Below are 26,775 nucleotides of genomic sequence, written 5' to 3'. Positions count from 1 at the left end.
ATTATGTCCCAACATTTTTTGAGATAAATAGAAAAAATATTTTTGCAAGAGCGATGTTAATAAATAGCCCTCCCCAACCTTTTGCAGTCGTCGCTGATGCCCCAATTCTCTCCGCGCTCCGTTTTGGGGCTTCGATCTCCATCTCGCTAGGGTTCCTTTCGTTGCCTCTCTCTGTTCGCAGCGAAGGAGACGATCCTGATTCCCGCTCGATTTAGCTGGGACATCGATCCCGCTCCAGGATGTCTATGCACGAGAGGAAAACGATCGATCTGGAACAGGGATGGGAGTTCATGCAGAAGGGCATTACCAAGTTGAAGAACATATTGGAGGAGCTCCCGGAGTCGCAGTTCAGCTCAGAGGACTACATGATGCTCTACACGTATGTCGTCCGGTGGTTCCTACTCAATTTGAACCCTTTTTCGTTATTCTTCTCTCTCTCTTTTTTTTTTAAAATTATTTTTTTATGGTTTGGATGGTTCCGTCGTTGGAGCAGGACTATCTACAACATGTGCACCCAGAAACCACCGCATGATTACTCGCAGCAGCTGTATGACAAGTACCGTGATTCATTTGAGGATTATATCACGTCGATGGTGGGCATGGCTAATTTTTACTTCCGGTTTCATTCTCCCATAATTTTAGTTGGTATTCAACCCTAGAATAAGAGTTTTCTTCTTCTTTGTTTGTCTAATTAAATTGATCGATGTTTTTTCTTCAAAAGAGTCTCATTAATGGAATTACTATTTGGTTGTGTTTTCACGTGTCTGATATGCCTAATGGTGGATCAATTCTAAAATTTCTTATTCCAGTTATTGTTTTCTATTATTTTTCATCAAAACAAAAACACATCCAGGTGGTGCGTAATACCTAAGAAGCCTCACCATGACTTGGAAATAAGATATATAATTACATGATTTAATCTTTCTTTGAGAGCTTCTTGTTACAGCTCATCAATTTTCAAGATCAAGAGTGGTTTTTGATATGCTCTCTGGCCCACCTCGTTGGCCCATAGTTTGACCCATGATCATCTAGATATTTTTAGAAACTTTTTGGATACATAATGTACTGTCACTAGATTAAATTGATCACAATTGTTTTTGGAAGGATGATGTCTATAAATACCTATCTTTTCATTTGTAATCGTCCTTAGAAATAGAAACCTTTTAAAATTATTAATCTTCCAAGTAGGGATGTAAATGAGCAAAACCAAGTCAAACTTTGTGTTGTTCAAGCTTGTTTGACAAGGTAATAAAATTGAGCCTAAAATGAACCAAGCCGTTGCAAATGATTGTTTAATCTTGGCTTGGTTCCTTTTTTATAAGCTTGAGCTTGGTTCTTTTAGATGTTATCGGACTCTCAATTTGAGTTTGCTTGATTGATTGAAATTTTTATATTTTTAAGCTTGTTTGGTTAGTCTGTAAACTTGATATTACATGCTTGTTTGTGTATTTTGAGAATTTCTTTGTCATTTACAAGTTTGATAAAAGCTATGTTGATGAATATGGTTCACAAACTTTGTTCGTGGACATTGTTCACGAACAATTCACAATCTTTGTTCATGAATATTAACAAGCTAAACATGTATATCTTCAAGCTTGTTCATTTAATTCAATTTCAAACTTGTTCCTTTTTAAAGTGACCTTGTGTATATTGAACGAACATAAACAAATTCTTACCAAGCTGAACATAAGTTTGCTCACGAACACTTGATTCATTTACGTTCTTATTTCCAATGTCTCTTAATTTCTCTCTAGTAAGTAGGCTTAGCAAATTTTCTAGTAAGTTGTCAAAGTGTCACATGGGCCAGTGGTGCTAAAAATAAGATAGTGATGATATTAGAGCCATATTATGCTTATGAGTAATTACGTCTAACATTGATACCTTGGGAAATCAATCTCATGTACTAGAGGGGCAGTACACATAAGGTAGACTCGACAAGGCTAAGGCTTTGGAGGTGGATGCTATTGAAGCTTGGGCTGCTAACTTGGAGCAAGTTATCTCCAAGGTGTAGTCCACCATAAGGGAGATTAGTCTTGGTAGTGTGGAGGAAGATACCTTCAAAGTGAAGTCCATTATTGAGGATCTCATTAAGTGTTCAAATGGTGTAGAGATAGTGCATTGAGTTAAGTCTTGCCACCAAGAAGGTCATCCTTGAATGCTTTGATTGCTAGAATACTTACCATGTGTACAAGCCATCTCGAGCTTGCTGGACTTATAGTGTTCGTGGAGTGGGAGTTGTGGGGCTTACGAGCAGAAGTGGAAGCGTACACACACACACACACACACACACACACACACACACACACACACTCTGTGGGGCTTACGAGCAGAAGTGGAAGCGTACACACACACACACACACACACACACACACACACAAGAGAGTTCATATACACACAAGTGGGATTAGCTTGGAGTGTTCACATCCCAACAACATCAATACTATGCCAATGCCAACAATAGCCGTCTACAAGGGTGCCTGTGATGTGAAGGAACTTTCTTCTCTAACCTTGAGAGATTTTTTGATTTCAAGGGTATATAGGATGATGCTTTGTGTATCAACGGTGCAGCCATTTATGTACAGAATGTTGCGTAGCTGTGGTGTTGTTGCTAGTTTAGATAAAAATCTTAACTCAATAGGTATTTGGGAGTACTTCAAGAAGAAACTCAAGAAGCAATGCAATCCAATCGACATTGAGGAGGCATGTGATCCTTTACATCAGCTGAAACAAATGGGTAGCATTAGAGACCATGTCAAGGATATTTCTTTATTTTTGTTAGAGATTGATGACATGATTGATAAAGATTCTCTTTTCTACTTCATGGATGGGTTAAAGGAATAGACACGTGTAGTGTTGGAGAGATGAGGTGTGTTGGAGCTAGAAGTTGCTATCACCGATGCTGAGCCATTCATCAGACCAGTTATAAACAAAGTGTGGATATAAGGACTGTAACGATGGTAACAAGTTGGACATGCCAAAGGCAAGTAACTTAACACTAAAAACCTTATCGTATTTGTGATGGCTTACATTGGATGGATTGTTCGAAGCACAAGATCCTTATTCCCATGATGAACCAACATGAAGAAAGCAATATCTATGACAAAGGTCCCAAAGCCATAAATTTTTCCTAAACCAAGAACGGTCTTATGTTCATAAATGCAATCGTTAATGGCAAAGAAGTTCGAGCCATGTTGGATACAAGAGCAAGTCATAATTTCAATATCGAAGGTGAGGTTAAGCTATTGGGTCTTAAGATTGCTAATAGCGGAGCTTCCCTCAAAGCAGTGAACTCGCCAGCTAAACCTATTGTTGACATTGCCAAGTTGATTCTGGTTCAACTTGTAGAATGAAGCAGAAGCTTAAACTTCTTTATTGTACTAATGAATGACTTCCAAATAATTCTAGGGTTGGAATTCTTCTACCAAGTGCATACATTCCTCTATTAGCGACAACCCCTCACACCATACTTGCAGGAAATAAAGTACGTGCCATTCCAACAAAAGTATGTTGCTAAGGTTGAGTCTAACGTGCTATCAGCTCTACAATTCAAGTGGGAGTTAAAGATGAATACACACTACTTTGCCACTATCCAAGAGTTGCATGATGGGGAAATTCATGACAACTCCAAGGAGCTAGTATTGGAGATTATACAGCTGGTGCTTCAAGCATGCCACATGAGCTATTAAAGAAGCTTCCACCAAAGCATGAGGTAGGTTACCAAATTGAGTTGGAGCTAGGTACTAAGTCATTGTCTACGACACCCTATCGCATGACACCTCTTGAGTTAGCTGATTTACGGAAATATCTCCAAGATTTGCTAGGCTCATGCTATATTTACCCCTTTAAGGCTCCCTTTGGTGATCTAGTTTCCTTTTAAAAAGAGGATGGATCTCTTTGCATGTGCATCGACTATTGAGTGCCTATACGGGATGACACTGTGTCGAGTACCTATATTTTTGGGTATTACCTAGAACAAATAATGTGACCAAAAGTTCACATGTTCAAATCCTGAAAACAATCTCTTGCAAAAAGCAGGGTAAGATTGCGTACAATGGATCCTTCCCCGGTACCTTGCATGACGGGAGCTTCGTGCATCGGACTGTCCTTTTTCTTTTACCTACAACAAATAATAATGCACCATGCTTTGGATTATAAACATATACTTGAACTCTCACGGTACCTGCAAGTACTTAATATAGATGGTTAGAATATTTTAGGCAAACTTGAACTTAGCTTAGATATTAGAATATTTTAAATAAACTTGAACACGACTTGGACCCTAAATCCCTAATGTTAAGTATAATCAAGAACTCAAACCTGGTTTGGTACCCATGGATGCTTGTCAGGGTACTTATTGGCATGCCCTAATTAGTGGACATGCAAATATGGGGTATTTGCTGCCATACCCTAATTACAGCACATGCAATATTTTGATGACATATGCAACTAGTTTTGAAAATGCTAAATGGTATGTTGATAAAAATGGCCAATATATATATTTTCATTAAAATCTATTAATCAACTCATATACTATATACTTACATATATAACAAGTATATGCCAATCATACAATGAAAATACATGCAAAATAATAGTTGATATTATTCAATAATGTAGCATGGACCATCTACATAAGATACATAATTAATATTTAACATGTGTTATTTGTAAATAATTATTAAGGCTTACAAGTTATTACCTACGATACCCTAACTAGTGCCTATGCAATATGTGGGTGACATATACATTTGGTCTTTAGAAATTCTAAATGATATTTTATTATAATAAAAATGGCTAACAAATTTACAATAAAGTATGCTTATGCAACATATTCAATTCATACTCCCACATAGAACAAGAATATGTCAATCATACAATGCAAAATATATGAAATATAATGGCTAATATTATTCAACAATGTAGCATCGATCATATACATAATTAATATCCATATAATTAATATTTAAAGTGTTTATATTTACAAAAGAATTCATGAGCCTTACAAGTTATTAACTACCAAATACAGTAAATTATTGTGTTTAGTAGGGGTGGCAACAGTTAAGGTTCTCAATATTTTTATTGTCTATACCCTACCTACTTGATGCGTCCAAGCCAATACCTCTCTTACCACTTTCTACAAGCAGCAAACCTGAACCTGATCCCTCTTAAAACATCATGATATCTCCAATATTCAAAATAATAACCAATTGGACTGCTAAAAATAACTAATTCCATCTTTCATATACAAAATATCTCTAGTAATTATGTATTCAATTAAATCATCATCTCAAGCAAATTAAATCCTCTTAAAACATACACCTATTTTTTAAAGTTAGTTTTGATATTCCAGAGTTCTGCTCATCCTTGCATATCTTATTCGTTGCAACTCTTCAGTGAATTGAAACATATACAAGGTGGGGAAAGTGTAACTAATGAGGAGGGATCAAGTGTCTGCAAATTGAATATGCACAATCATCCGTCTGTTCTTTCATTGAGATTTTGAACTTTCATTCTTTAAGCCTTCTTTTTGCTGTTCCTTGCCTGCACATAATATTGGTTTGCCTTAAATTTGTTAATCAAATTCACTTCTTTCAGGTATTGCCTTCTTTGAGAGTGAAGCATGATGAATTTATGTTGAGGGAGCTAGTTAAGAGATGGCTAAATCATAAAGTGATGGTCAGGTGGCTTTCACGTTTCTTTCATTACCTTGACCGCTACTTTATCACAAGGAGGTCACTTCCTCCACTAAATGAAGTTGGGCTTACACGCTTTCATGACCTGGTATAATGGCATCCTTCTTTTGGTGCATTCCTGCAGAGTTCATTGTCATTCTCCATGTTTCAAGAATTTTGCAGTAGGATACATATGAGTCTGACCAAGCTGTTACTTTCTATTATTATTTTATAGGTCTATCAGGAAGTCAAGAGTAAAGTCAAAGATGCTGTCATCTCCTTGGTAAGTCTTACATTGTGTCTCAACATCAAATATTCAGCTTCTATCTGCCCTATCATTATGCATTTATAATCAGATTGATCGAGAGCGTGAAGGGGAGCAAATTGATAGGGCTTTATTGAAGAATGTCTTGGACATTTTTGTTGAAATTGGATTGGGTAACATGAAGTGTTATGAAGACGACTTTGAAACACATTTGCTTAAAGACACTGCTGCCTATTATTCTAGGAAAGCTTCAAACTGGATTCTTGAAGATTCATGCCCTGATTACATGTTAAAGGTACTGTATATCCAAGAATATATTCACATATGATTTCTGTCAAAATGCTTAATGTTCTATGCGGCTTTTCTAGGCAGAGGAATGCTTAAAGCGTGAGAAGGACAGGGTTGCACATTACTTGCACTCTAGCAGTGAACAGAAATTGCTAGAGGTATGAGTTTGCCTTTTTATGAGTTATATATTTAGCTGAAGTTATTAGTGCCTTAAATGTGCTTCCCTTAAAGGTTGTGTTCATAATCTTAAACTTTGTTGAATTATACCAATCAGGTTGGTTGTGAATATTTTTCTTTTATTTGATGCTTCGACTACCTATTCTGAATGGCACACGGTCTAGGACCACTCCTGGGGATTATGGATAGGGGTTTTTTTTTTGTTAGTATTAGCTCTTAGAGCCAATTGTTAGATGATTGACAAGGGAACTTTTGTATCATATTTCATTAATAAAAGACAATGGTTATTATATTTATTTTAGATTCGTGTCAGATGAATAAATATAATATTACTAAGTTCTAGTGTACAACATATCAATTGATTGAATTGATAGTGGGAAGCTCTAGATATATTGAATACTACTCTTTAACTATTCTTAGTCAAGCATTAATATACAAAGATAATATTAATGCGTTGAGATTAACATATAGGTTAATTGATGACTTAATCCACAAGTCATGGATGTAAAATATTAAGTTGACACATAGGCATATATTAGAGAATATGCCATCATGAGAATTTTTAATAGATCGTTATATGAGTATCATAAACATTCTCATAAGGACTATTAGTATGAATAATCCTTAGACCTGAAGTCACTACGTTTCCCTACATACAGAGTTGTGTACTTTGGTATCTGCAAACATCACCTATAATAATGTGGACTATAAAGTTGATCATTGGTATATAATAAGTTATACGGAAGGATGTGAGTGATGTAGATAAGATCTATACCTTTCATATGACGGAAGTGATATTTGTCGGCCCTTGATTATGTTGGACTACTAAAATGCATAACCATGCTTAAATAAGTTAATATGAGATATTGAGCTCATTTGGTTAAGTGAGTCTACTTGGAGATCAAGAAACATAAAGATTGATAAGAGGATGACACAGATATATTTCATTGATCAATCTAGATATCGAGAATAGAAGGATCAAATTATACAAGATAATAGACACAGAAAGGTTATGTTGAATATTGACATTCTCGTCACTTGGATAACAATGATGTATTGCTAGATGCTGCTCATTGCTTGTGTATCTAAAATGGTTTTAGAAATACTGTTAACGTTATGAGAACCTATTAGGTCACACATAAAGAACATGTTGATTTGGAGATGAGTTTATTTTAGTTTGACTAAAATATGATGGACCATAAGATTATAGGACTAATCCAAATTAGACTCATTGAGTTAGGTTCATATGAATCCAACCATTGGATATTGGACTGAATCTAATCTGAATTAGATTCATTGAATTAGACTCAACCACTAACGTGGATTAGATTCATTGAGATTAATGACCATTAAAGAGATTAATGGAGCATTAATGAGAGGAAGACCAAAGGGCAAAAACCTTTTGTATTCATTGGATGTGTACAAAAGGCCTTTTGCATTGCATTGCATTTTTGGTGATGAATTGGATCTTCTTCCTCTTCTTCTTCTCTTGGCCGAATCATCTAAGTGGCTAGCACCACGAAGGTGGTTCTTCTCCGAAGGCTGAGTTCGTGAGACGAACGAATGACGTGTTCGTGTGGATACCAAAGAGGTGCGGCCACTCTGATTGTGTTGAGATCCGACGAATCAAAGTTGCTGCCGGGATTGTATCGTTCACGCAATAAAGTGTATACTGTATTCGCTTGGATCTTTATAGGGATTATTTTTCCGTTGCGTATATTATTATTTTTTCGCAAAAGATCCCTACAATTTTGACTTACCTTATTAATCTTGCAATGCTACTAATATTAATTAAGCTCTTGCTTCATTTTTTACTACCCCAGTGATATCATTCTTTTTCTTGCCCCTTAGAAAGTGCAACACGAACTATTATTTGTCTATGCTAGCCAACTTCTTGAAAAGGAGCATTCTGGATGTCATGCATTACTTCGAGATGATAAGGTACCAGTATCCTAGTTGATGCCTGTTAAATGAGTTTCCCTTGTAAAATTTATTAGGATTTAACAACTATCATCTGAATTCTTTATAGGTGGATGATCTCTCGCGAATGTACAGGCTCTTCTGTAGAATACAGCGCGGCCTAGATCCTGTTTCTCAAATATTTAAGCAGGTTTATTTCTGATATTTTTACTTCTCACCTTTTGGATTATCAAATTAAACATAGTCTTAACTTTCTGGTTTCTGAATTTTTACTCTCAGCATGTGACTATTGAGGGCACAGCTCTAGTTAAACAGGCAGAAGATGCTGCAAGTAGCAGAAAGGTAGACTAGTTAGTTTGTTTGTAGAAGCATATTGTTTTAAATCCCATGAATTACTAGGTTTAAGATTCCTGTGCATCCAAACCCCATCCACTAGAGAGAAAAGTGAAAAAACGATTACAAAGTGTCTAAATTGACAATGTAGAATTATGTGTAACAGACTTGTATATATTTTGATGCTTTGATCTCAATCAAAATCAGATAATTCTTAGCTTAAACATTTTGCTCTTAACATTTTGCAACTTGTCATCTGCATTTCAGCAATCGTTTAAAGGTAGATCCGCTACCTTAGCGGCCCCCCTAGTGCCGGCCCCACGGATATGGAGGGAGGTTCATGCAGGTACACAGGCCATAGGCGCATGGCGGGGTAAACCCCAGGTCGTCAGTTCCTGAGAATCGACCCCTGGCCATTACGCCAGAGATACCATGCGCCCACCGTCTGTGCTACGCCCTGGGGGCATTTCAGCAATCGTTTAAGATGTAATAATATATGCATTAGTCTAAACTACAGAGTAATTTTGCAATGAACTAGGTTACTTGTAAGTGTGGTTTAGAAATGGATCCTTTTGTGGCATTAGAGCAACTTAGTGAACCAAGCAAGGGTTAAAATAGCTTTGCCAGAAGTTTCGCTTTTGACCGAAACAATATAGTTTCAGTATTCTGCCATGCCGATTCAATTTTAGTATTCATTTACTTTCACTTGTATATAGTTGAAAAAACTTCATTATGTTATAGACTATTACAAGAATTTTGATCACCTTGTCTTGGATCAATGGAACATTTGTTGTTCTAACATCCTTACCAGATTAGGGATTTCCAAGGGCCAATTAAGTAATTATCCTTGGATATGTGGTACTCTATATATGTCCATTAGAATGCCTTGAATCACCATTGAGAAATGGAGTTCAACTGACACAATTGCAATGCAATTAGGTTTGACGATCATAGAGGAAGATACACATCTTTCCGAGCTTTAATATGATGAATTATCGTATGATGCATTAGAACTATAATAAAAGACTAAAAGTACGATGAACCATTATTAGAATCAATGCTAAATCATTTTGTCTACCACCTCTATATCAATGTTGGTACTCGCTCTTCATAGCTGCACTTTAACCATCATCATCCTAGGTTGCATGGGTATATCCTTGCTCATATGCCCAAGGCTCAGGTGTGGAGTCAAGGGAATAAGATTCATTCCTTACGCATCTGCACAGTCATTGCATCCATCAGTAGTTGTATTGCTATCAACATTGCAAATTATAATTTTGAATTTTTTGTCTGATTACATCATCAGAAGGCGCTGATATCTCATTACTCTCATCATGCTCTTTCTTATTGATTACATCTAGTGGGTTTGACCAATCATCAATTGACCTCTTCTTTGTAGCTAGTTTCTATAAATAGATTTGGAATATTTCTCTTTTTCTTTACTAGAGATTTTAGTTTTTATTGTTGTTGTTGTGTTTGGGATTGAGATGTATGAAAACATCCAAGTTGATGATCCGATTCCTCCATTCTGCTGCGTCAATTTACATATAATATCTCTTCATCCGTTTCTCTGATTTATAGATTTCCAGTTATTCTTCTCTCCATGGATCCACATTACTTTTGGGCCATGCTGTGCGGCATGGCTTGGTGTTTGATTCCATCGAACTAAGAATCATTATATTTTGGCTTACCATATCTTGTGAAGTTTTCTGAAGTCTGCCCTCCCTGCACAACATATTTGATAAACTTTTCAGAACTTGTTTACCTGTAAGTAACAGCACCTGTAACATTCTTACACTGTAAATTTTCAGGCTGAGAAAAGGGATGTTGTTGGTCTCCAAGAGCAGGTACAGATTGGTCATTTCTTGTTTTACTTGTTTGGGAGCTAATTGATTAGTCATTATCTGAGTCATCTTAATGTCCCTGGCGTTTGTAGGTTTTTGTTAGAAAAGTTATTGAACTACATGACAAATATTTGGCATACGTGAATGATTGCTTCCAGAATCACTCCCTTTTTCACAAGGTATTTATTATTATGGACAACTATTTGTGATGTATTTCTTATGATTTATCCAACTTTGCCTGTTTGGATTAGGCACTCAAAGAAGCTTTTGAGGTTTTCTGCAACAAGGGTGTTGCAGGCAGCTCGAGTGCTGAGCTATTAGCTACTTTTTGTGACAATATCCTTAAGAAAGGTGGAAGTGAAAAACTCAGTGATGAAGCAATTGAAGAGACTCTTGAGAAGGTGAATACCGTGATTATGTATCAGTTCTTAATGTTGCCATAACCCATCCTTTATCTTGTATTTTATTTCTCATTTTGATGTTTATATTCCTCTTTCCTAGGCTCTAGGGGTTGGATTCAACCATTTTCCTATGTTTTGCAGGTTGTAAAGTTGCTTGCTTATATCAGTGACAAAGATCTGTTTGCCGAGTTCTATAGGTATATAGCCCGTCTATTTGTTGGCTATTTGGTGACTTGTATCCATTATGATATTACCTTTGTTTTCTTTTCTGTTATTTTCAACCTTGGCTGAAGTCAAAAGTTGTGAATTCATAGGAAGAAGCTTGCCAGGAGGTTGCTCTTTGACAAAAGTGCTAATGATGACCATGAGAGGAGCATTTTGACAAAGCTAAAGCAGCAATGCGGAGGGCAGTTTACTTCAAAGATGGAGGGCATGGTCAGTATCAGCATTTTGATTTGCTCTGTTAGATATACAACGGTGACCTGATTTTGTGGGTTTGGTTTCAGGTCACTGATCTTACCCTTGCAAGGGAAAACCAGTCTAGCTTTGAGGACTATCTCAACAGTAATTTTCATGCTAATCCAGGGATAGATCTTACTGTTACTGTTCTAACGACTGGATTCTGGCCAAGTTACAAATCATTTGATCTGAACCTTCCTGTTGAGATGGTTAGTTGACTCATGTTCCATTTGTCTCCCCTTAATGTTAATTTACTATTATCAGTCTTAAAATGCCAATATGAATCTAATTCAGTATGAAAAAGAAATGGATTTAACAAGCAATTATCCATTTTTTACAGCAAGAACTTGCAGAATGTACTTAAATGACTCATATCATAGCATCTCAGAGGATATTATCTCAGTTAATTGAACATTTGTTAGTATGATTAGCCTAAATTTAATATGGTTTCCCTCATAATTTTAACTCATAATCAGTTATTCTATTATAATCCTTCATTTGTTCTTATTCTCCGCACTTAATTTTTCACCCCATTATATATTTTCTTTTGTTGTACTTAATACTATCAATAAAGATTAAATAATATCGTATTGCTAATATGAGAGATTAATATAATCAATAAATAATATTTGATGATTTGGTTATAATTATTAATAAACTGTCCATGTGAATCTAGAGCTTAAGAGAAAAATATTAAGCTTTGTATTAGGGCTTTACAAGCTGTGTAATTGACTTCCATAGAGTTCTATAGAAAGATAAGTTTTTTTTTTGTCGACATCAAACACTCATAATGCAAATTATTATATTATATATTTCCATTTAATAACATATGACGTTATTGATAGGAAATAATAAATCATAATACTATTAATAAATTATAATTAAATAACAATTTAGTTTGCTTAATTAATATTTAAAAATCCTCAATAATTACCTAAACTACTTGTTAATATGTCTTAATATATACTTAATTCCTAAATTACCTAAATTATCTCATTATCTTAATACATTATTATAGGAAAATAAGATCTTTTTGTTGTCGATCCCAAATTCTTAATGATGATTTATTAACATATATTTTACCTAAAAATAACATATCAGACATTCAATGGATATTAATAAATGATAATAATGTTAATACATTAAAATTAAATAAAAATTTAGTATGATTAATAAGCAGCTATATATATAAAATTGTTAATGCCTCTCTAGTATATATCTATCAAATTTCGATAAACTTAATGTCTAATTACCTCCTTAATTTTCTTTAACCTTTATACATTATTAACTTAACTATATGCCAATACTTGATAGTCGAGTTATACTCAAAATATCCCTCTTCTCCACTTTCCTAAATGACTTTGCCTCAAATTTAACAAAATGTCGCCTTCTTGTTGGTCTTCAGATGAGCCTCTTCATGCTTGTTTAGTTAAATTTTTATCAAGCTCGAATAACAAAATTGTCACCTTTATAATTTAGGTAAAACTTTGATCTAATACGTGAAACTTATATTATTTACTTATTTTTTGACATATTATGAACGATTTAAGATTGCAAAATTTTATAAATTATAATGTTTTGTATATTTGAATAAAAAAATTAAGAAATAAATTTATACTTAAATTTTATGTAAGTTGGTAAATAAATTTATTCATAAATTGTTTATGAGTTTTTTTGATAAATGTTAACAAACCAAGCTTACTATAGTTCAAGTTTGTTTGTATTATATATTTGTTTACTATTGAATGGACATCAATGAGCTATATCGAATGAAACACCAAGTTTGTTTATGAAGAGCTGGTTCCTTTAAGATCCTAGTTAGCTGATTGGCTGATTGTTGTAATGTAGTGATTTTTATTTTATTTTATTTTTTAATGCACCTGACTTGATGGGCCTACTGCCTTGTCTCACTTATGCTCTTGGCCTTGTTTAACTTACCTGCAAGATTTGGTCTATGCATATGCCCTTCACTCTCTGCATCATAAAAGCCAATGTAAGCTATCTAATGTAGGTTGTACTGTTGTTAGATCAGATGCCTCTCAGTGGTGGATGTAGGCAATCTTGGGGATCCCCTAAAAAATGCCTCTTCTCTCATCTGATCTTTTTGTCTTCTCATGCTTTTGGTTTTGCTTCTTCCCATCCTCTATATTTCTCACTTTCTGTTTAAGCATATTTGATTCTTGGCAACTTATTTCAAACACTTCTGATTCTGTCTTCAATCCAGATTAGTATCCAATTATCCATGGTATCCGTGAACATCAGAATAAGATAATTGCTATTAGCTTAACTTCTTTTGCTGTTTGGAAATTATTCAAGGTACAGGAAATCCCATCTCTCTAATTGAAGTTGATAATGAATATACTGTACTAATACACTGACATCGCTTGGAAAAGCTAGAGTTATTGACATCAAGTCAAAGTCTTGCCAAGATTTTTTTTATCAGAAAGGATCTGAATACTAAGTATAGCTACCGTACTTGAACAGATAAATGTAGGTCAATTTGCATAATCTAATACTAAAATAATACTGGAACCAGAAAATCACTACACTTACCCAAACCCTTTAAGTTCTTTGTCCTATTGGGTGACTAGTCACATCAAATTTTGCTAGTGTTGATCCTCACATATGGACACTATCTAATGGATGCAGTCTAACCAGTCCAGTTAAATGCCTTAAAACCTGAACAATTAATACAAATACATTTTGGAAGTTTAATGATGCATTGGAAATTTTGTTAGCTTCTGAAATCCTCTTCTCTTGGGTATCTGATTGGCCCTCTGTTGGATGTCATCCTTTGTGTTATGGATGTTCTGGTCTTGTTTCTGCCTTTAGTACATATTGGTGGGAAATGGTATTGCCAAATTCCTCCGTCTTTCATTTGCTTACTTACCCTTTTGTTTCCTGTTGCAATTTCTTCAATCATGTTAAACACCATTTTTTCTACCAAGAGATGAAAATTAAGAACACAGAAGGAACATAGAAACCTTCATCCTTGTTCTCATTGGCTTTATTCTAATCCAAAACAAACATATTGCAGTGCATTACTACAATATTATTTCTTTTGGCTTTACTAAGTTCAATTGAAATAAATGGTTAGGACAATGAGGAAAGATGTGGGTGACATAAAAGCAATAATGCAAATTTATGGATTTCATCTTCAAATTCAAAGATTTGTTATTTAAAGAAAATTGTGTGTGAGTTTTTTACTTGTCTACGAGGAACTGATTTTAATATCTAATTTCAGGTTAAGTGTGTGGAGGTCTTCAGGGAATTTTATCAGACAAAAACTAAACATAGAAAGCTTACTTGGATATATTCTTTGGGTACCTGTAATATCAATGGGAAATTTGAACCCAAAACCATTGAACTTATTGTAACAACATATCAGGTATCTATTTAACCCTCAATACTTATTGTTTAAAATAATCTTGGATGTCAACTGTAAGCATTGGTGAGTTGTGTACAGGCGGCTGCTCTTCTTTTGTTCAATGCCTCTGATAGATTGAGCTATTCAGAGATCATGACTCAACTTAACTTGACGGATGACGATGTAATCAGATTGCTCCACTCCCTTTCTTGTGCCAAGTATAAAATTCTTAATAAGGAGCCAAGTACCAAAACCATTTCGTCAATTGATGTGTTTGAGTTTAATTCCAAATTCACTGACAAAATGAGAAGGATCAAGGTCTGTGCGCAATTTGGAAGATTTAGTTTTTTTCTTTCTTTTTTTTTCCCTACTCGTGGTTGCTTCTTCCATCTATTTAATCACACATTTATTTGGATTCATTGGCTTGTCATCAACTTCAGATACCTCTCCCTCCTGTGGATGAGAAGAAGAAAGTAATAGAAGATGTTGACAAGGACAGAAGATATGCCATTGATGCTTCCATCGTGCGCATTATGAAAAGCAGGAAAATTTTAGGTCATCAACAGTTGGTGATGGAGTGCGTTGAGCAACTTGGTCGTATGTTCAAGGTACTGGATTTCTCTCTCATTTTTGGCTTCATAGTGAATTATATTCATACTGTTGATACACATGAAATAATATGCCCGCAGGTTATTTGTACACTTCATGTTTCTACCACATGGTTTTTAAAATTAACTGATTATGATCAGTCCAGTTCGAACTGTTTCAATTTCACATTCCATTTTATCTAGGTTATAATAAATACAAAATCCATTGAATTGACTTTTGCTGATAATTATAAACTTGAATCAGCAAAAAATTCGGGTAAAACAAGTAGGAGAAGCAGATGGATTGGTCTAATTTTGATACACATCTGCTGTGTGTGCGTGTGTACAACAATATAGAGGGGATGAGATACATAAGATATGGGAAAAGAGGTTTTATTGCCCCATGCATTCATTGATATTATTGCCTCTTTGTCTACAAATCTAAGGTTATTGTGGTATCTGCCTAAACTAGTTAGGAAAGTTTAATATTGACCTTATTGGATTTGTTGGGTTACTCAGATCAAAATTGAAAAAGAATAATTTTAAACTAAGAAAATAGAAAAGCATAAAAACTATTTTTTTTATCAGTGTATCATACAATAGAAAAGGAATTATAATAATTAAAAAACATGAAAGAGTTTCTTAAAGGATAATGTCTATCATATTGAGCAGTCTTCTAAATAATCCAATTTGACTGTAATTAATATGGTAAAATATCTATTTATTAATAAATACAATCTATTTATTTCCACATATTATTTAGAATTATGTTGTGTAATTTGGCGTGAACTATTTTTGGAATTTATGAAAAATTCTATACATTATCTTTAAGATTCCTAGTAGTGAAAGATTTTAGGCTTAATCGAGTAAAGATAGAATATATGAAATTTAAATTTAGCATTATTAAATATAATAGACAATTGTTAAGAAAGAAGATGACGACTACTTATTTAGAACTGAGAACTTTAAATATTTAGGATAATTTTTGCAAAAGAATGGAGGGATTGAGAGAAATGTCTTATGTTGAAATGGAGAAGGGCGTCGAGTGTTCTATATCGTAAAGTATCTTTTAAACTTAAATGGAGGTTCTACAAAATGACGGTTAAACATGTCATGTTATATGGAGCTAAATGTTGGGCTATGACTCGAGCACATGATCAGAAGATGAGAGTTATAAAGATGATGATATTAAGGTGGATGCGTGAATATACGAGAAAGGACTAGACAAGAAATAAAAATATTAGAGTTCTCAGGGTTGCATCAGGGAAAAATTTTGAAAGACAAGCTTAAGATGGTATAAATCTGTACTTAGACGGTCAATAAATGCTCCAGTTAGGTGATGCGAAATTATGATAAATATGCACATCAAATGAGGAAGATGATGACCAAAAAAGATTTGGATAGGAACAATAAAACAAGATAAAATTTATTTAAATATAGATGATTATATAGTAGGGATATAACACGGAGAAGGATCCATGTAACCGACCCCACCTAGTAGATAAATCTTCGTGGTTGTTTTATTCGTATGTCAAATCATGATTTTTATTAGCCTAACTATTTTAGTAGGTGGTGAAGCTCATTTATTTATAATTATTTCATCAGTGTAACATTTATGCATTTCTTATGGAATTATAATGTTTTAAAATTATCAATGCATTGCAAATATACTTTAAAATAATGAAATTTAGTTTATCTGGATTTTTTTGGGTAAATAAAGGTATATGATGCATTTCAATTTTTTGAAATTTTAAATGTCTCTGTGTCAGTTATGACATAATTTTCTATCTAAATTTTAGTACACCTTATTATCGAAGATTGCACTAAATATGTATAGGTGGATGAGAGCGATTACAGATATTCTTAATATTGTTTTGAAGTTTTTCTTTTGTTTGTTATTGTTGTAGCTGATTAGCTAAATAATGGCTGAGAAGCTCGGACATGCATTTTAAAGGGTAATTGTTTGAATATAATATGTGATTACGCTGTCAATCTTTTATTTTTTACCACATCCAGTTTTTCTTCTTAGCACATGCCTATCTTTTATTTCTTTTTATTCCTCAAATTTTATACTTTAGCTTCATGCCATGGAGTTGTGAAGGGTTGAGGATGATGATTATTTGTTGTTTCCTCACCATTAAAACACTGCTTTCATTATATGTGTTCTTTTATAGGATGACCATCGGTTCTATCTCTTTCTATTTAGTTTTTGGAACTATCTAATGTGGCAAAAAAGTGATTCGCTCGCCTCAGCGTCTCTGCCAACCCGCCCCCAGGCTAACACGGAGGAGGTAAATCACGGGTGGCTATTAGCCATTAGTGTAATTGCCAAGGCATGGGGGAAGGCATGCTCGAGCCTCGGACGCGCCGAGTTGTTTTTGGAACTATCTAGAATCATATTATGGTGACATCATTCAACAGATAATATCATGATGACATCATTCATATTATGGTGAATCATATTAGACTGTAGCGACTTTCAGCATCTGTTCTACATCTCATATTATGGTGGCATCATTCAACAGAATACTTTGGAGTTAGCAAAAGTTAATCATTTGACTGGAGCCATCTAATATCCTCTCATTTCAATCATAGTGTCCGCTGTCTGAACTTTTATACTCTATTCCAATTCATTCTGGCAAACTTCTAAGCCAAATCGGATTGGTCTTGACCAATCCTGATCCAATTGGGTTGAAAAGTATGGATTGCACAATTAATTGCACTTTAGAGGAAAAGGGTGTGTGACTGGTGTAAGAAATTAACAAGAATTTTAAAAGAAGGCAAGAAGCTAAGCTTCGGCTTTCAGTTAGATGTGTTTGCTGTACAAAGAAGAAAAGTTGGGGGGCCATTTTAAAGTAAGACACGAAAGAAAATATCTAATATTCCAGTTCGTGAACTATACAAATGAAAATATATAGATAGATATAATAACATCTATAATATCATTACCTTTGTATGAATTGTTAGAGTTAATAAATGGTTATTTATATGGTATGAGTAAAGAATGTTTATGCTTTGGGTATTATGAATAATATATTTTTTTTATGCCTTCCAACTTGGTATTAATGCTTTCTAATTCTAAGAGTTTTCTTCATCAACCCTCTTAGGTAAGTTTGGATTTAATATTACGATGCTACCTTTCCTTGATCCATCATGAAGATATCCAAACCCTTCTCTCTGTCCTCATGTGCCTCTGTTAATTCCTAGCTTGCATCTCACACTTTGTCAATTCTTCAACTTCTCTTTGCCATTGCAAATCTCATGGAAAGCCTACCTACTTCCGTGCTGTTTCCATTCAGGCCACTCCTACATTCTTTTGCATGAAGTCACCACTTGTTCTTCGCTAATCTCATGTCTGTCATTGGTGCCATAGCATCATCTATATTGCCCCACCCTCTAATCTTCCGCAGCAAGGCTCTCATCAACATCTCTCCCAGACACTGGAGGCCACAGATTTGCACGTTGCCCTTGTCTACTAATCAAGTAAAGGAGACCCTCTCTTTTGCCACTGATGATACCCTTATTGGTTACCATGACATCCACCTTGCTTGTTTACATCAAGAGGCCAAAATTTTATGTTTCTCCCTTGGCTATCTGTTCTTGCTTAGGTCCTTACTTGAAACGACATTCAATGCCAGTCCAATTCAGTCTGTGGACAGGTCTACCCGTTCTTAAGTTATGAAGACCGAATCTTTTACCACTTACCTCTGGTGTTTGCGCTAACAACTGGAGGTCACTATATCTGGCTCTTTAAATGGCCTGCTTATACTGTGCCCTGTCCTTGTGCGAGCAGTTCTGTGCTCCAAGGCACAACTGAGAACCTAATCAAAGTGGTCATCCTAGAAGCCTCCAAAGCAAGCAGTTCCCCTTGTTAAGTTTTCTTCACCTCTATTATGCTTGCATGTCCACACTAATTGAAGCAACATGATAGTATTATGATTTGGATCTCATCAAGAAGAAATTGACAATACTTTTTTTGATAGGTTGTATAACATCAATATAGTTCTTTTTCCTTAACTCTTTCAAAGTGAAATTCCGTAGAGTCTGATGTTTGTGAATGTGGAGAGGCCAATTTTTAATGGTTGCAGAGAGAAATAGAGGTTAGAGCTCAGACTAACAGTCGAGTAACATATAAATAGAGATACTTCTGATAAAAAAGATAAGAAAATTCTTGATTACTCAGCAAGACCTGATCAAACCATATATAATGCTCATTGGAATATTATATATTCTTCTATTATCCAAGGAAATTCTTATTTCTTGGCGAAAAATCAAAGAAATAAATTCATCATCCCATTACAATATGATCAAAAATGAGAGAATGAACTAATACCCTGTTTTGGTATTTCAATTGAAATACCAAAACATGGTGTTTTTCGTAGAAATAATATACTTTCTTTTTTTGATGATCCAGGATACAGAAGAAATAATTCGGGATTTACTAAATATGGGACAATAGAGGTTAATTCAATTATAAAAAAAAGAGGATTTGTTTGAGTATAGAGGATCAAAAGAATTACTTCTGAAATACCAAATGAAAGGAGATGGTTTATTTTATTCTCTACCCTTGCAAGGTTTATATTCTAGGGAGTGAAAGACTAAGTTTGGTATTACTCTCATGGATGAGAAGATATAAAAAAGAATTGGATCTCTAATTGATATTATTTGTTGAATTTTAGACATTAGGATCATAGTTCTAAAGGCAGTTGTCTAGTTGGTTTCACCATGGCACCAAGGCGCCAAAGGCAACCCTTTTAAAAAGCAGTGTAGGAGGACTGCCTTGGCTGCTCAAGAGGTCCACCAAGGCATTCTTGATAGTTTTAAGCAAAACATATATATTTTTTATATAAGTTGTTGCATCATTTGACATTAGTTATCTTTATTTTAATATTAGTGTGACACCGATTATGTTTTGACCTATGACTATGATTCATTGAATTTTATATTTTCTTTACTTTAATATTATATTAATGTTGACTGCCTAGGCTTCCTAGGTGTCCACCTAAGTGCTAGACAACGGGCTTATAGCATATTACAGCATGAATCTGCCTTTTAATACATTGATTATGATCAATGTTCTAAAAATCGGTCTAGGCAGCCGCCTAGGCGTCGCCAGCCGCACCGAAAATATGCTAGTCGGCCCGCCTAGGTGGCCTTGGACTAATCGATCGATTTGTCTAGGCGTCGCGGAAATAGTGCAGGGTTTAATGATTTTTTTTAGTTTGGGCTTTTAAATTTAAAGCCCAATTAATTGAAATGTAACCTTTTTTTTTGGGTTGGGCTCAAGTTTTATAAGCCCTAAAATTTAGTCCAATATGGAAATCGATTTGTTGGCTTGCCTTAGTGGCTAGCATTAAACTCATGAGTGAGAGAACTAGAGTGAGAGAACTTTACAAAGATGATTTTGCATCCGAAAAAGAAAAGGAGGATCACAATGATGATATTGAGTTTGTGTCTATGAAGAACAAGTTGTTGAAAATTAGAGAGTAGAATAAATTTGTGATATTTTATTAGTTGTGTAATTTTGAACTTATTTTAAATCTGATGTTATTGTGTTAGTTATAGAATGTGATATATTATATAATTTATATCGATATCGTAGAGTTTGGGGGCCTAGGCGGCCTAGGTGCTAGGCGTTGGACTGGCGTCCGACTAGTGCCTAGCGAATTTTAGAACCTTGATTATGATATATACTAATTTTGATAAGGTATGATAATTGATTTTGTTTATTTTAGCTCACCGACTACCTGCATCAATATAATGTTTTTAGTAGTTAATGAAGGCTTAAGAGTTATTTGGAGTTGCTTTTTTAATCTCATATATTAACATTTTAAATTTTTTACTCTTCAAATTCTTCCAATCAACTTTGATACTACTTATCAACATTGGATCCTACCTATCTGATATACTTCATACCAAATGCTCCTCACCATCCTGTCATAATTTAGAAACCATTACCACCAACTATGTTTTAATACAATCTTGTTTTTTCCCCCTTTTTTCTCATTGTCTGTGGCAAAAGGTAAAACCGTCACCTTGGTGGCTCATCCAGAGTGACCCCACACTTAAAAGGGGATAAATCACGGGAGACTTTGCCCAGCAACAGTAGCGCATGCTAGTTATTGGCGTAGCAGTGAAATTTGGAATTGATCTAGTTTGGTTGTCCCATTTTGTTGTATATTTGCGTCTGTTGAAATGAGAAACAGCTTCAGCCAGCATATATTTATACTCTCTGAATTTCACTGTTATCATGTCCAAGTATAATACATATTAAAAACTGAATATCTTCTAGTATTATTCATTATTTAGTGTTGTCCACCTACTACTTTTGCAGCCCGACTTCAAAGCAATAAAGAAGCGGATAGAAGATCTGATCACTAGGGATTACTTGGAGCGAGACAAGGACAATCCAAATCTTTTCAGATATTTAGCCTGATTGATCCGCAATCTCATTAGAACTCCCCTGTCAAACAGAATCTGAGTGACAGCATGCAATGAGCCTATCCCTTTACGTACTCAGTGCTGATTGATGACATTTTGTAAAGATTCTGGGAGCATCTTGTACATTCATCTTGGAACCAGGTTTAAGAAACTGCTCCAATACGCACTGAAGTGAGGCATTGTAGTACTAAGAAATTGTGTTATTAAGATGATAATGGGGTTTAATAGTTTAATCAAATATTTCTGGTATTATATTTTCCTTATTTTCTGCCTTTTATTATCACTTGGTTCTATTTTACTTGTGATATATCGGTGTTACTGTCTTCTAAGTAAACAGAGTTATTTGTATCTGGTGAAAAATGACCGCCCTAGTTTGATGCTTGGGTGTCATGTATCACTTCGGTTAATTTCAACTGGCTAAACGCGTAGACTTGTTTTAGTTGATGCTTTAAATTCCAGACATTAGGGTCCTGGTTTCTGGTAGATATTATTGCTGCTTAATAAAATGATTTTATTCGATTACAATCATGCATTCTAGGAAGCTGTTAGTGCCTGCCTACGGTATTATCCTACTGCTGTGTAATGTTTGGCTAAATCTAGAGATAGAGGTGTAATTGAGTTAGAACGAGGAAGAACTCTGCTTTGACACGTTGGGCTGTACGTGTAAGACGTTCAGTCTGGTACTAATGGACAAATGGGTTGACGTATGTGGCATGCTGTTTTAATATTCCCCAAAAAAGAGAGGTTCAACCGTTAAAAAAAGCCCCTATCATACTGATTTATTAGGTAGTGTTACAATTTTGTTTGGGCAAGTTAGAGTAAATTTTAGGATAAATTAAGGTGGTGGTGAGGATTAATTAGGCTCAAAAAAATTCTACTTCGATTGGTTATAATTAAATCAGGTTGATGATTTGGGTATAGTTTCATGGGCAAAACTTAAACAATCGTCTCTTTTTAATTTTATCAGCGTTCCATTTTGATTTTCTATTTAAAAAGCGTTCCATTCCTATAGAAATATCCTTTAATATTTCATGCTCTTGATTAGGTGTGTCAAAAGTGAATTCAATCTCATCAACTTGACCTGTGTTGAATAAAAAAATATCATGTTCAGATTGAGGGTTTTCGGATGATGTTAGAATTGAATTCGGGTTGACTTGAATTTGGTTTTAGTGAAATTTTTTGGGATTAAATTAAATTTTATTTTAAAAATTATGTATATATATGGTAAAAGATGAAATCATCACCATGCTGTAAGATTGGATAGAGCGTTAGAGGGGAGAGGTGAATAACACATATTGCCTTTTCATGTTTTTCGAAAAGAATGCATTGAAATAGAAAAAGAGAAATAAAAATAAAGCTAATACCTTTATTTTTTTTACTTGGTTCATAGTTTATGCTGTTAGTCTAAGACTTGTGATTGTTGATTGCTTTCATTAGATAATCCACTATCAATTTGTCAAATACAAAGATTCGGATATGCAATACAATTAATGAAATAACAAATACTTCACAATAAAAGAAGATTTGAAGTAGAACATTGTTGTCAGTGCAGTGTTGCAGCATTGTAACGTTGTAGTCGAATTTCGGAGCATCACGAACAATGTTTGAGCATAGAAGATGAGTGATGTGCCCCTGGTCGAAGGTGCCTTTTTATAGCCCATTCTAGTCACCTGGACCAGCTCTAGACGCCTCCACCAATGCCTATTCGATCCACTTTCGTTGCTGAGTTATCTAACTCTAGATGCCTAGACCACACTGAGGTGCTTGGACCACTCTTGGGCGCATAGACTGCTGACATGGCTACACCAGGATGAAGCTCTATTCGAGTTACCTCTATCCCTTTCTAGGCACCTGGAAGCTGATGTGCACAAGCCAATTGTAGCATGCCAACTTAGCTACATGCATGGCTAGATTCGGGTCTAACCAGGCACTTGGACTAGTTGAGGTTCTCGGACCTCTAGTCGCTTGGGTCCACTCCAGGCGGCTGGAAGCTTCTTTTCTCGGTTAACTTTCAGCTTTAATTTCCTGCATCACAGAGTTAGCAAAATAGATATAATATAAGATATAAACTATTCGACAGTCTTAAGACTGTCTGATCCTAACTTTTGGATTTCGCTGAAACCCTAGCTCAGACTGATGCTTATTGTTTATTTTGAGGGAAAACATCCTCACCTACTCCCTTATGAGAGTTTACCTAACTTGACAAACATCTGGTCTTCCGGATCTATTTAGACTTTGTGCTCGACATCCGATCCTTAGGACTTCCTCTTGATGTCCGGTCTTCCAGACCCATCGAATTGCTAGATGTCTAATCTTTAAACCCGTCTAAATTTCCCACTTGGTGTACTTAATCTACCAAGTCTTCATATTCAGTCCCATCGACCAAGACTTTTTTTGTCTAATCACAACTACAATTTTTCCTTTACTTAATGTTCACTAGGACTTTTGCTTGCCTAGTATCTAGTCAACTTGACATACTAGGATTTTCTGGTTGAGTTACCTGCACACTTAGTTGACCTTATTAGATTACAATGAAACTTAACTTTAAACCTTTGCCAATATCAAAACATAGATTCAACTATCTGATGCTCCTTGCATTAACAATCTTCTCATTTTTAATTTATGGCAAACTAGTTCAATGTTAAGTAAAATAAACAAAAAGAAAAGATTTAAAAAAAAAATGCTCCTTCCCTCTTAACTTGATATATCCTCCGAAATCAATGTTCAAGAGATCTTTGAAAAATACTTAATTTTTGCATTAAACTCTCCCCCTTTTAACATATATCAAAAACATGTTTTAAATAAATTATAAAAAGGATTTTCCAATGTTTAGAAATAGAAATGTTTTCAATCGGAATTTTAAAGAACACTTTATGATTAAATTTTTAGAGGAAAAAACACTTGAAAGTTTTCATTGTTAAAAAGTTCTCCCTTAATCTAGAGTCTCCCCTTTTATTTTCAAAGGTAGCATAAAAAAACAGAGATTCTGAAAATCATTTTAAGATTACATTTTGAAAATATTTATATTTTTAATTTGAAAACTAATTTAATGCTTAATTTTTTAAAAATAATATTAAAAACATTTAATTTTCAAAAATGATTTAAAAAAAACCACTTTAAGTCAAATTTTGAATGACTTAAATTTTGAATAAACATTTTAAAGCCCCCGGGGCTATGGTGCAACGGCAAGGCATCCAAGTTATCACTCAGACACCCGCGATTCGATTCCCAACTATGACACATTTATAGGAATTTTTTCTCCAAATGGGGCCCACAACCAAGAGATACTGGTGAAACACTCCTAGTTTTTTTATACGTGTCCAAGCATGTGGACGTCCTGAATCATAATTGCACTTAGAAAAAATTATATTTTCAGTCCTGTAACTTGTATCTTTTTCAATTTTAGTCCTGTTATGAGTTAGTTTACGTTCTTAGTCCTGTAACTTGTGATATTTTTCAATTTCAGTTCTTTTTCCTCCAAAATTAAAATTTTCAACGGAAAATGTCTAGTTTGTGGTTAGAATATAAAAAGCACATGGGTCATAAAAAATCAAAATCCCCAAATTCAATTTACAACTCATTATTTTCCGTTGAAAAATTTCAATTTTAGAGGAAAAATGATTGAAATTAGAAAATATTATAAGTTACAGGACTAAAAAAGTAAATTGACTCATAACAGGACTAAAATTGGAAAAAATGTAAGTTGTAGGACTAAAAACATAATTTTCTCATTGCACTTACAACCACACATATACTCAATTTAACTGAATTACTTAAAACAAATAACTACTAGTAACATTTGGTACTGGTCATATGATCTGAGAACTTATTCTACGAAAGGAAACATTTAGTTACACAAAAATTAAATTGGAAGGTCTTCGGGTTGTACTACCATCATCCCAAGCTGGCTCACTGGTCATTGCCTCCTGTCTCATTCATCTCATTGCTTGAAAAAAAAGATTATAATATGTGAGTCGAGAGACTCAACATATTCAAAATCGTGTTATGTAATAGTTAGCACCTATAATCTAGTGTACTAAGGGATACACAGGTTAGGTAACTCAGGACTTACATATTAGCATATCATGGACATGAGCAGAGGCGTCGACATAGGCATATGAGCATAAACATAAGCATAAACATGTAAATAAACTAAGCATAAAATAAACATAATTATGAGCATATACATAAGCATAAGCATACTTGCATGACATAAACGTGCACATAAGAATAGACTTAATCATGAACATATATATAAGCATAGACATAAGTATACTTGTATGACATAAACATATATAGAAGAATAGACTTAATCATGAGCATATATATAAGCATAGGCATAAGCATACTTACATGGTATAAACATACACATAAGAATAGACTTAATCATGAGTAGATACACATGCAGTCATAAGCATAACCACATAGGGGTGGTGAGCTCCCGGGCTAAGGTCACCGGTCACACTCAATCTCATAGAATTTGGTGAGCTCCCGGGTTAAGGTCACCGGACACACTCAACTACGTAGATTTGGTGAGCTCTCGGGCTAAGGACACCGGTCACACTCAACCACTTAGATTTGGTGAACTCCCGTGCTAAGGACACCGATCACACTCAACCATGTAGATTTGGTGAGCTCTTGGACTAAGGACACCAGTCACACTCAATCATGTGGATTTGGTGAGCTCCCGAGCTAAGGGCACAGATCACACTCAACCACATAGATTTGGTGAGCTCTCGGGCTAAGGACATTAGTCACACTCAACCACGTAGATTTGGTGAGCTCCCGGGCTAAGGACACCGGTCACACTCAACAACATTCATTATATAAATATGGGCATAAGTATAATGATACACTTAACATAAATGTGATTTCTACTTAAACACGGACACAAATCATAAATCTTAACATAAGCATGCGAATTCATAACATAAGCTCAAGTATAGATTTGTGCATCAACATAGCATGAGCATGCATAGCAACTTAAATATGACATCATTATGTTGGATCGATCGATGAAT

The 26,775-nt window shown here is 34.7% G+C and overlaps 1 protein-coding gene across 2 annotated transcripts; it reads left to right on the top strand.

The window, feature by feature from the left end:
- Positions 1-67: 67 nt before the first annotated feature.
- LOC122033553 (cullin-1-like) lies at positions 68-22,017 on the top strand. Of its 2 annotated transcripts, none has more exons than XM_042592595.1 (19): positions 68-379; positions 494-593; positions 5,596-5,781; positions 5,908-5,955; positions 6,029-6,232; positions 6,306-6,383; positions 8,254-8,343; positions 8,432-8,512; positions 8,602-8,664; positions 10,467-10,502; positions 10,592-10,678; positions 10,751-10,900; positions 11,042-11,097; positions 11,215-11,335; positions 11,407-11,568; positions 14,604-14,747; positions 14,826-15,044; positions 15,167-15,334; positions 17,221-17,247. In XM_042592595.1, exons 1-19 carry the CDS (start codon positions 240-242, stop codon positions 17,230-17,232), a joined length of 2,145 nt encoding a protein of 714 aa, XP_042448529.1. In that variant the 5' UTR covers positions 68-239; the 3' UTR covers positions 17,233-17,247. The 2 variants fall into 2 exon arrangements, with proteins under 2 accessions (XP_042448529.1, XP_042448528.1); XM_042592594.1 differs by lacking the exon at positions 17,221-17,247 and adding an exon at positions 21,648-22,017 and having other exon boundaries at positions 69-379.
- The last annotated feature ends 4,758 nt before the right edge of the window (positions 22,018-26,775 follow it).

Source organism: Zingiber officinale, chromosome 11B (genome assembly GCF_018446385.1).
Source record: "Zingiber officinale cultivar Zhangliang chromosome 11B, Zo_v1.1, whole genome shotgun sequence".
Classification (NCBI taxonomy): Eukaryota; Viridiplantae; Streptophyta; class Magnoliopsida; order Zingiberales; family Zingiberaceae; genus Zingiber; species Zingiber officinale.
This window is presented reverse-complemented; position numbering and strand designations above follow the sequence as displayed.